Source organism: Sus scrofa, chromosome 13 (assembly GCF_054392235.1).
Source record: "Sus scrofa isolate SSC_HxYL_T2T_F1_AM1 chromosome 13, Sscrofa_HxYL_maternal_Yorkshire_Landrace_v2.0, whole genome shotgun sequence".
NCBI classification, from domain to species: Eukaryota; Metazoa; Chordata; class Mammalia; order Artiodactyla; family Suidae; genus Sus; species Sus scrofa.
Genome location: NC_139395.1, coordinates 15,639,111 through 15,651,697, shown reverse-complemented (window position 1 = coordinate 15,651,697; position 12,587 = coordinate 15,639,111). Strand labels below are relative to the sequence as shown.

Sequence of the window (12,587 nt, the reverse complement as noted above, 5' to 3'; positions counted from 1 at the left end):
AAGCACTTGATATGTGTGTGTGTGTGAGAGAGAGAGAAAGATATGGAGGAATTGAAATTTTGGGTTAACTTAAACTTATTAAACCTGAACTTTAAATAGGTTCATGTATCTAGTGGCTACTATATTGGAGAGCATGGTTTCAGTATACTCTTAAGACATTTATAAGAAAAGCCAAACTCTTTCCTCTAAGCCATCAGAATCTACTTCTCCTGGCCTCTGCCTCTATCTCTGACCACTTCTCATGCATATGGCTCCCTCACCCTCTATGCTCTGGTTTCTTTCCAGACCCTTAAGCACATCAGCTCTTTACCAATTCACTGCTTTGCAATGCTGTTCCTTCTGCCTGAAATGCTATTTCCTTGCTTGTTATATGGTTGGCTTCACTTCATCCTTAAGGGCCCTCAACTTAAATGTCACCTTTCCAGGTGATCTCTTCTATGTTACACCTTTATAACTAAACTGGCTCAGTTTTCAATAGCATTTGTCACAAAGTATAATTACATTTTTATTTTTTGTTTACTTGACACATATTTATATTTTACTTAGATGTACACATGTGTCACACCTAGAGCCTGGCACTTAGTAAGTGCTTCTCAGTAAATATTAGTAGAATCAATAAGTAATACAACGGTTTCCACAGTGCAAATATGTTAGAATAGGGGCTGAGTGGTTGCACTAAAATCTTTTTGGTGTCTCAGTGATACAGAAAAATACAGTAGCTTATGATCCATTTCCTCAGGGGGACTAAAAGATTTATTTTTATTTGAAAGAGATCCACTACATAGGAAACAAACTTATGGTTATCAAAGGGGAAAGCGGGGGGGAGGGGTAAATTAGGAGTTCGGGATTACCATATGCACACTTCTATACATAAAATAGACAATAAAGACCTACTGTATAGCCCAGGGACCTAAAAGAATCTGAAAAAGAAAATAAAGAATACACATATACATATACATATACATATACACATACATTTATATATAACGGAATCACTTCGTTGTACGCCTGAAAGTAACCCAACCGTACTTCTTTTTTTTAATTTAACTTTATCAGAGTATAGTTGACTTACAATGTTGCATTAGTTTCAGTTTTACAGCAACGTGGATCAGTCGTACATACAAATATACCCATTCTTTTTTCCCAAAAAGGTTATTATGAACCATGAGTAGATTTTCCTGTGCTATTCAGTAGGTTCTTGTTAATTATCTATTTTATACAGTAGAGTGTGTGTATTATCCCTACACTTCCAATTCTTTCTTCCTTCCCATGGTTCCAACCATGCTTCAATAAAAAGATTAATTTCTGTTTGTTGGAAAGCACTAGGCTTTAGCGTGCTTCAATTGTGATGTATGCCATGATCTTACTTTTAATATCCTCCTAGGATTCTAAAGGTGAAATAGTTCCCATTTTTATTGGTTTGGCTATTTCTATAAAGGAGAACAAAGGCAAAACTTCATAAAAATCTTTAGAATTCTAGCAGGTGGTATCGATAACTATCATTGATTTATTAGCTCAATGGGGCCTGGTTGTTTAGCTTCAAAGAAGCAAAAATGTTTCTTGCTAAATTCCTAGTTATTTGGGAGTGACTTTATTTATAGTTTAGTGTTGGTTTTAATTGTAGCCCTGAAAGTCTTCATGCCTGCTTGTGGGTGAAGGTCTCTGTGTGTCTGACAATTTTCTTGTAATGCTGGGTATATAACAGTGCATATACAGAAGGTTTTGTGGTAGCGTACAGCCCTTGAGTTTTCAGTTCTCTGGGAAGTATTCGACAAATGGTTTGATTCTAAAGAATGTCAGTTTATTTTCATCCAGTATGTATATCTTGACATATATGAAAGGAGAGACTTGAACAATGAGTTGGGACATCTTCCCTAAGCAGCACTCTGAGCAGGCTAGGCACAGGGTCTTATCTCTAAGGGAAAAGGTCTTTCTCTGCTGTCACTCCTTTATGTTCTATGGTGACAGTGGTTCCCCAGAGTAAGAATGGCAGGTACCTTGATTTGAGTTCCTCCAGACGTTAACCCTGAGGTAAGGACATAAGTTCAAGTAATTCATCTTGAAGGTAGTACCAGGAAGCAACGATAGAAGAGTGGGGAATGGAATAGGGAGGCAGCCGAAAGGGGTTCAGGATCAAGTCCCATACCCCTGCAGGCCACCAGGGCTGATTCCTGCTAGGCAACTCTGGGAAATGGCACAGAGCACACCTCAGAGTTTTGCTTACTGAAGGGCAAAAGAGCTGGGGTATTTATATCCCATCTCTGGATGGCTATCTGTTGAGGGTTAATCCCTGAAATGTGTACATTTCCCCCACCACTTCTAGCCTGTTGTGGTCAGAGAATGCCCTCAGACAGAGAGTCGGGTTCTGCACCTGAAGCTGGGAAGGTGAGCCTTGAACTGGTCAGAGGAGAAGTTACATAGTGAGAGATGTATGTACATATCCATCAAAGTCTGAATGTGCTAGTGTAGTGTTCTTCCTAGCTCTACATTTTCCACAGCCCCGTGGCATTAATCACACATTTAGTCTTTGGACAAATTATTTGATTCCTCCAAGTTTGTATTTTGGGCACCCTATTTTCATATAGTCCCACCATTTCACTCTTACACTCTTGATACCAAGACATAAACCCAAATACCACCACATACCTCATACAGGGATTAAACTGCATCGTACAGAAACATATACCTCCTCTGTATGTCCCTCAGATGCACAGAATCCACCAGGTAGTTACCATTATCACCTTCATTTTTTTAGGTGAGAAAACTGAGGCACAGAAAGACTGTCACTTGCCCAAGTCTACAGAGCTACATGATATTAGAAACATTTTCATCTGAGTTATCCATTTTGCAAGTACCATCTTGAGGCAGGGTCCTGTGCAAGGTCATACCAGCTGCTGTGGGCTGGATTAGCACTAGAAAGCTACCTCCATTATCTCCCTCCTTGCCCCACTTAAACATGTTTTAATGTCTCCCCTCTAGACATTCCTATGTAATGGTGCTAAGGATGCACAGCAAGAGATGAGTTTTGGGGAAATGCAACAGCTGGTTTACCACATACCTGTTTCCCTTCCATTGCTCCTCGCATCTCCTTGAATGTTGAGGTGAATTCACCAATAAAGTCATGTTTGCCATTGGAGTCCCAGTCCCATACTATACACTGCAAGAAAAAATAAGCACTTTTAAAAAACTAAGAATGTGTCTGTGGAAAAGGCTAGAGAGGGATTCCTTCAAGATTGTGGGGTAGAATGACTTGAGCTCACCTCCTCTCACAAAAACAACAATTAAAACTAACAGCTGGAAGCTACCAAAAACAGATATTCTACACCCAAAGGCAAAGAAGAAGCCAAACCGAAATGGTGGGAAGTGTGCTTTCATGATATAAACAGTCCCATTCCTGCCAGGTGGGCAAGCCACAAACTGGAAAATAACTATAATGCAGAGGCCTTCCCACCAGAGTGAAAGTTCTGAATGCATCAACATTTGTATTATGGGGGTGCCAGAAGAAGAAAGAAAGACAGAGTTAGAGAAAATATTTGAAGAGATAATAGCTGAAAACCTTCCTAAAATGGAAAAGGAAACACTCAAGTCCAGGAAACACAATGAATACCATATAGAATAAACCCAAGGAGGAGCAACCCAAGATACATATTAATCAAACTAACAAAAATTAAAGACAAAGAGAGAACATATGAAAAGCAGTAAGGGAAAAGGAACAAATGACATACAAGATAATCCCATTAGGTTATCAGTTGATTTTTCAGCAGAAATTCTGCAGGCTAGAAGGGAGTAGCATGATATACTTAAAGTGATGAAAAGAAAAAAACCTACATCCAAGAATACTCTACCCAGCAGGGTTCTCATTCTCTTTGGTAGATCACATTCTGGGTCACAAATAAAGCCTCGGTAAATTTAAGAAAACTGAAATCATTTCAAGCATCTTTTCTGACCACAATGTGTTAAGACTAGAAATCAGTGACAAGGAAAAAAAAAAGCTGCAAAAAACACAAACTTGTGGAGACTAAATAAAATGCCACTAAACAAACAATGGATCACTGAAGGAATTGAAGAGCAAACCAAACTCTATCTAGAGAAAAATGAAAATGAAAACATAGTGATACAAAACCTATGGGATGCACCAAAAGCAGTTCTAAGAGGTAAGTTTATAGCAATACAAGCCTACCTCAGGAAACAAGAAAAATCGCAAATAAACAATCTAACTTTACACCTAAAGCAGTGAGAGAAAGAACAAACAAAAAAAAATTAGAGGCCATGATCAGTGGTGGACATAGATGTAAAAATCCTCAACAAAATACCAACAAAACAAATCCAGCAATACATTAAAAAGATCAGACACCACGATCAACTGGTGATCAAGTAAATCCCAGGGATGCAAGGGTATTTCAATATCCACAAATCAATCAGTGTGATTAACCATGTTAACAAATTGAATAATAAAAACCACATGATAATCTCAATGGTAAAAGCTTTTAACAAAAATCCAACACTCATTCTGATAAATACCCTCCAGAAAGTGGGCATAAAGGGAACCTATTTCAACATCATCATCATCATCATCATCATAATATGACATAATAATAATATGACAAACCAACAGCTAACATCATTCTCAATGGTGAAAAGCTGGAAGAATTCCAGCTAAGATCAGGAACGAGTAAAGGATGTGCATGCTTATCACTTTTATTCAACACAGTTTTGGAGGTCCTCGCCACAGCAATCAGAGAAATAAAAGAAACAAAAGAATCCAACTTGGAAAGGAAGAAGTAAAACTATCACTGTTTGCAGATGACATGATACTACACCTAGAAAACCCTAAAGACACTACCAGAAAACTATTAGAGCTCATCAATGAATTTGGTAAAGTCGCAGGATATAAAATTAATACATAGATATCTCTCCCATTTCTACACATTAACATCAAAAGAACAGAAAGATAAATTAAGGAAACAATCTCATTGAATTGAAGAGAGTAAGACAGCTAGAAATAAATCTACCTAAGGAGGCAAAAGACCTGTACTCTGAAAACTATAAGACACTGATGAAAGACATCAAAGATGGTACAGATGGAAAGATATACCATGCTCTTGGGTTGGAAGAATCAATACTGTCAATATGACTATAATACTCAAATCTACAGATTCAATGCAATCCCTATCAAATTACCAATGCCATTTTCCGGAGAACTAGAACAAAACATTTAAAAATTTGCATGGAAACATAAATGACCCCAAATAGCCAAAGCAACCATAATAAAGAAAAATTGAGCTGGAGGAATCAGGCTCCCTGACTTAAGACTATACTACAAAGCTACAGTCTTCAAAATAGTGTGGCACTGGGACTAAAACAGAAATACAGGTCAATGGAAGAGGATGGGAAGCCCAGAAATAAACTCACACACCTATGGTCAACTAATATATGACAAAGGAGGTGAGAATATGCAATGGAGAAAAGACAGTTTCTTCAGTAAGTGGTGCTGGGAAAACTGGGCAGCTACATGCAAAATAATGAAATTAGAACACTCTCTAACACTGTATACAAAAATAAACTAAAAATGGATTAAAGACTTAAATATAAGACTGTATACTACAAAACTCCTAGAGGAAAACATAAGTTGGCATATATCCGTAACAATATATTTTTGGATCCACCTCCAGAGTAATGAAAATAAAAACAAAAATAAAAAAATGGGAGGGAAATTCATAGCAATACATGCCTTCCTCGAAAAAGAAGAAAAGTCTCAAAAGGACAACTTAACCCACACCTAAAAGAATTAGAAAAAGAACAAACAAAAACTAAAGTCAGCAGAAGGAAGGAAATCATAAAGATCAGAGAGGAAATCAATAAAATAGAGATTAAAGAAACCATAGAAGAAATCAATAAAACCAAGAGCTGGTTCTTTTAAAAGATAAACTAAATTGATAAACCTCTGGCTAGACACACTAAGAGGAGAGAAAAAAACCCAAATAAACAAAATCAGAAATGAAAAAGGAGAAGTCACAATAGATATTACAGAAATGCAAAAAACCATGAGAGAATACTATGAACAATTGTATACCAACAAATTTGACAACCTAGAAGAAATGGACAAATTTCTAGAGACTTACAGCCTACCAAAACTGAATCAAGAAGAAATAGATCAACTGAACAGACTGATCACTAGAAATGAAATTGAATTATGTCAGAAAAACATTCCCTACAAATAAAAGTCCAGGACCAGATGGCTTCACAGGTGAATTATACCAAACATACAAAGAGTAATTTGCACCCATCCTCTTTAAACTTTTTCAAAAGGTTTAAGAAGAAGGAACACTCTCAAAGACATTCTATGACACCACCATCATCCTGATTCCAAAACCAGACAAAGATAGCACCAAAAAAGAAAACTATCGACCAATATCTTTGATGAATTTAGATGCAAAAATTCTCAACAAAATTTAAGCCATCTGAATCCAACAACATGTCAAAAAGATCATAAACCACAACTAGGTGGGATTCATCCCAGATGCACAAGGATGATTCAACATACATAAATCAATCAATGTCATACACCACATTAACAAAAGAAAAGTCAAAAATCACATGATCATCTCAAGAGATGTAGACAGAGTCCAACACCCATTCATGATCAAAACTCTTACCAAAGTGGGTATAGAGGGAACATTCCTTAACATAATCACAGCCATTTATGACAAACCCACAGCCAATATAATACTCAATGGAGAAAAGCTGAAAGCCTGCCCACTAAAATCTGGAACAAGACAAGAATGCCCACTCTCACCACTGTTATTCCACATAGTACTGGAAGTCCTAGCCACAGCAATCAGACAAACAAAGGAAATAAAAGGCATCCAAATTGGAAGGGAAGAGGTAAAATCGTCACTGTATGCAGATGACATGATACTATATATAGAAAACCCTAAGGACTCAACCCAAAACTACTTGAACTGATCAACAGATTCAGCAAAGTAGCAGGATATAAGATTAATATTCAGAAATCAGTCACATTTCTGTATACTAACAATGAAATATTAGAAAAGGATTACAAAAATACAATACCTTTAAAAATTGCACCCCCCAAAATATCAAATACCTGGGAATACAGCTGGCCAAGGAGGTAAAAGACTTATATGCCAAGAATTATAAAACATTAATCAAGGAAATTAAAGAAGATGAAATGGAAAGATACTCCATGCTCCTGGGTTGGAAAAATTAATGTTGTAAAAATGGCCATACTACCCAAAGCAATCTACAGATTCAATGTAATCCTTATCAGATTACCCATGACATTTTTCACCAAACTAGAACAAACCAAAAATTTATATGGAACCACAAAAAACCCAGAATTGCCAAAGAAATTTCAGACTTCAGGCAATATTACAAAGCCACAGTCATCAAGACAGTGTGGTACTGGTACCAAAACAGACAGGTAGACCAATGGAACAGAATAGAGAACCCAGAGAAATAAACCCAGACACCCATGGTCAATTAATCTTTGACAAAGGAGGCAAGAATATAAAATGGGAAAAAGACAGTCTTTTCAGAAAATATTGCTGGGAAACCTGGACAGCTGCATGCAAATCAATGAAACTAGAACCTCACACCATGCACGGAAGTAATCTCAAAATTATAAGACAAGACTCCATCAAACTCCTGGAAGAGAACATAGGCAAAACATTCTCTGACATCAACCTTACAAAGGTTTTCTCAGGGCAGTCTCCCAAAGCAATAGCAATAAGAGCAATAATAAACCAGTGGGACCTAATCAAACTGACAAGATTTACATAGCAAAGGAAACCAAAAAGAAACCAAAAAGACAACTTACAGAATGGGATAAAATAGTTTCAAATGATGCAACTGACAAGGACTTAATCTCTAGAATATAAAAACAAGTGATACACTTCAACAGCAAAAAAGCCAACAACCCAATGGAAAAATGGGCAGAAGACCTGACTAGACATTTCTCCAAAGAAGATATACAGATGGCTAACAAGCACATGAAACAATGCTCAACATCCCTGATTATTAGAGAAATGCAAATCAAAATTATCACAGGATACCACCTCACACCAGTCAGAATGGCCATCATTAATTAGTCCACAAATAACAAATGCTGGAGGGGGTATGGAGAAAGGGAATCTCTCTTGCACTGCTGGTGGGAATGTAAGCTGGTACAACCACTATGGAGATCAGTATGGAGATACCTTAGAACTACCATATGACCCAGCAATCCCACTCTTGGGCATATATCTGTACAAAACTTTTCTTAAAAATGACACATGCACCCGCATGTTCGTTGCAGTTCTACTCACAATAGCCAAGACATGGAAACAACCCAAATGTCCATCGACAGACGATTGGATTAGGAAGATGTGGTATATATACACAGTGGAATACTATTCAGCCATGAAAAAAGAACAAAATAATGCCATTTGCAACAACATGGATGGAACTAGAGACTCTCCTCTGAGTGAAGTAAGTCAGAAAGAGAAAGACGAATACCATATGATATCACTTATATCTGGAATCTAATATATGGCACAAAGGAACCTTTCCTCAGAAAAGAAATCATGACTTGGAGAATAGACTTGTGGTTGCTGAGGGCGGGGGAGGGGGAAAGAGTAGGTGGGGGAGGGGGAAAGAGGGTGGATTGGGAGCTTGGGGTTAATAAATGCAAAGTATTGCCTTTGGAATGGATTAGCAATGAGATCTTGCACTGAGAGCTATGTCTAATCACTTATAGTGGAGCATGATAATGGGAGAAAAAGAATGTTTACATGTGTGTGTAACTGTCACCATGCTGTACTGTAGAAAAAAATTGTATTGGGGAAATAACAATAAAAAAATTAAAAACATATGGAAGAGAACAAGAAGTGAGATCTTTAATTTTTAACCTACATGAAAAAACGGGTGAAAACTGGTCCTAAGTGAGTCATACTGCTAAAAAGCAGGCATCAATCACATGTAAAGGTGGGACTGATCACTTCCAACAACAGGGTTCTATCTGACATAGGACTGTCAGGCTAACTTCTGGTTTCACTAGGAACACTCTGCCCAGTAACTAGATTGAAACAGTATCCACCCATCTGCCTGGTTACACGTCAGATGAAGAGAGAGCCCCCCTCCCATTTTTTCCACGGTAGAGTTTGGGCTAGGGTCTCAGGAACTCAGATCACTTCTACATCTTAAACCAGGGATTTGTATCCAGGAAGCCCCAGACCTCCAATAAGATGAAGAAAGAAAAGGAGAATTTTACTCAGAGGTTTTCTGTGGAAATTGGGGTTCAAAGGCAGATTGGTTCTTTCTTGGAATGAAAACTTCACTGGCCAGTCCTGGCTTATAAACCTGGCTTGTAAATCTATTTTCTGATCCTGTGGGATGCTGCATGGACCTACAATGAAAATGTTCAAAATGAAACATAGGTCCCTCCCCAAATTTATTCTTACTCATTTATTTTCTGTCACAGTGTGTTGTATCCACAGTCATCCAGCTGAAAACATCTCTCGGGATGTGCACCTTGAATGTCACACTGTTGAACACCTGTCCACTGATCTCAGTTACTTACACAGGTGTTTTTCTATTTGCCAGCCTTTCCTTATTGACCATGACACTCACACAGTCATTACCCAGAGCCAGAAGCAAAAGAAAGCTTGCCTGGCCTGGAGACAGAAAGAGAAGGAAGGGTGCTCCAGAGGCTGCGCCTCTCAGGCTCCGCCTCTCAGGCTTCTAGCTGTGCCCAGGAGTGAACACAGCCCTGGGACATCTGAGTCTGCCACTCGGATACTCATTCTTCTGTCTTGGGAAGGAAGGGATAAAAAGGCAAAGGGGCAGAAACAAATAAGAGAAAAGAAGAGGAAGCAGCCTTTTAAACACTCCTTTGTGTTTTACTATGTTTCTTTTCAACTCTTCCTGCCTCCAGAGCCAGAGCAGGATATAGAAAAAGCAAGAGAGAATGTTTGCAGTACTTTGGTTTGTCACCACATCTCACGCAAAATCACCAATCATTCATGGGCCCTCTTTTAGATTTTCCGTCATGCTGCAGCTAGTTACTGCCCTCCTCCCACCCGCCACCAGAACGGTCCAGACGATTGCTCTTTCTGGGCATAATTCCCCTGGGCTGGCGAATGAGTCAGGCTCCCCAGGGCTCCAGATCTGACCCCCTGAGGCAGGCACTGTTGCTAAAATGTGCTCTGCTTCTTCAACTGATGGTATTTCTCCTCATGGCAGTTGCAGAATTCTGTTTTGGCCTTTCTCAGAAGGGATCCCAAAGGAAGGATGATACAGCGAGGCAGAAAAATAAAAACACCGTCTTCCCCTTTCTGTCTGCTATGAAGCTGGCTTATGACAGCTCTGAGGCAACTGACAGAGGAACACATCCTAGTGAAAGTAAACAGATCAACTGCCCTGCAGAAAGGCTGACACAGCAGCAGGGTTCTTGGTGTGAATCAGTAAGGAAGCCTTGACAGATCAGCCAGAAAACAGCAGCTCACAACCATCTACAAGCCAGGAGGCCTTCAGTTCTAACAGCTCACAGTGGAGTTTAGGTATATCATCTTAAAACGTCTAAGCTCGACAGATGGTCTTGTCACCTCCCTCATTTTACAGAGAAGGAAATTAATGGAAGAGAAGTGACTCCTCTGAGTTCACTCAGTGAGGGACTGTGACTAAGATCCAGGTTTTTCTGCCTACCTAATCTCACCACCACCACCAAACAGAAAGTTATAGTAATTACAACATATGTAGTGCTTACTATGTTCTGAAAACCACATATATAAGTTCCCTTAATCTCCAGAACAGTTTATCATTTTGCTCATTTTACAGGTGTGGACACCAAGGCACAGAGAGAAGTCAGGGTCCCAAGAGCACATAGCTAACAATAGGTAATCTTCGACTTCTAAGAAGTTAAACTTCATAGCCTGTCCTAACTGACCATCTCTTATGAACTCAGGCCATTTGTGTTTATGGCTTTTAATCTTATACAATAACCTTAAAGTGAAAATGTTATTATTACCATTTACAGGTATTAGTCACCAGCTTAAGAGAGGTTAATTGACTTAACTAAACATCTAGAAAATGACAAAGACGGTGCCATAGCTGATATGTTTTCTGTTACGCCTCTATTAAGAACTTGCCTTGCAAGTGGGAATTCAGAATCAAGGTCTCCTTAGACTTCGCTATGTAAAAAGCACCATTCTTTGCTTGAAACTCTAAACTACTGGGATCTCTGAGGCTCAATGGATCTACCAAGCAACATGGAGAAGCTGCTCATTATTTTAACATTGTACCTGGTCATTTGTCCAGGCAAAGTAGGATTCACTGTCCAGTTTCTCTTGGCTCGCTTACACCATTTCTGAAAGTTTCCATTGCAATTTGATGTCTATTTTAATGCATCTCCAGCAATATGGTCACCACTGGTCTGTATCCACTACTAGAAGGAAAGTTCGAGTATGGAACTTTTTATCATGGTTTAGCTTAGTTCTTGGGCACAAGTAAGAACTCATAAATATCTGATGAGTTCATGAAAAAGGTATTTCTCCTTAAGTGAGTGTGTGGCAGTTCTCAGATTGGCCCTGTTTCCACACTGCAAAGTAAAGGGAGGGTACCACAATCAACTGGTTAGTTTAGGAGACAACCAGACTGGGTGATATGCTTTGGTGGTGATTGACATGAGTTTAGGCAGAGTTGTCCACATGGGATTCAGGACACGAGTTGATGAGTTCTGTGCTTGCTCTGCAGATAGAGCTGTTGAGACCTTGGGGAGGCTTCTCAGTATTTATGTGCCTCAGTTTCCTTCTCTATGAAATGGCTGTCTGGGGAAGGAGATGTGGTGTGAATGCCCTCTGAGGTCCTTTCCAGATCTGGAATCCCCTAGTTATACAGCATGGCATCTTTATTCCTTTGCGAACTTTCTGTTCTAAAGTCTGAGATAACCATATTAAAGTCATAAAATTCTCAGTTAACTATCAGTAGCTGAGGAATGTAACAATACTCCTTTTGTTTTCTTTTGTGAAGTATCTTTTTGCCCCTTGGACACATTTTCTTAGGGTGATTTTCACAAGGGCACCTTGAGATGGAGGGTCTGTTCTCACAGATGACAATACTAAAATTCAAGAAAGCAACTGAAGGTGACTTATTTCCCAGCACAGAGCTAGCAAGAGTGGAATTAGACTGTGAACTTGCCTTTATTTCTCCACATCCAGGGCCCTTTTCATTAGACCACAGAGCTTCATAACATACTCGTGCCAGGTACCTTTTCAATGGTAGGCTTCGCCCCTACCCTTTTTCCTTTTTAAAATAACGAACTAAATCATGGACATCTGACCTATCCCAGGGAAAAATATACTTATATACATTTTTAATCCTCTCTTTGATAATAGGCACTCTAAAATTGCCCAGAATGATTAATCCAGGAGGGCCTTACTGGGCTCATTTAAAGGTAGAATTTTAAACTGAGACCATTAAAATTAAATGCTAATGGAATCAGCAGTGCAGGAACCCAACTGTGTTCTCATATCACTTAATCTAGACCAGTCTTCTAACTGCAGCTTTTGGGAAATCAGGCAATGTTCTAT

The 12,587-nt window shown here is 38.9% G+C and overlaps 1 protein-coding gene across 5 annotated transcripts in view; it reads right to left on the bottom strand.

The window, feature by feature from the left end:
• Positions 1 to 12,587, bottom strand: part of CPNE4 (copine 4) — a 595,221-nt gene that overhangs the window by 52,362 nt on the left and 530,272 nt on the right. For all 5 annotated transcript variants that reach the window (XR_014823542.1, XM_021071322.2, XM_021071320.2 and 2 more), the window contains exon 8: positions 3,059 to 3,157. Coding sequence is in view for 4 of the 5 variants with exons in the window: in XM_021071322.2 (XP_020926981.1) it covers positions 3,059 to 3,157 (99 nt within the window). In the remaining variant the exon portion in view is untranslated. The remainder of the gene's footprint in view (positions 1 to 3,058; positions 3,158 to 12,587) is intronic.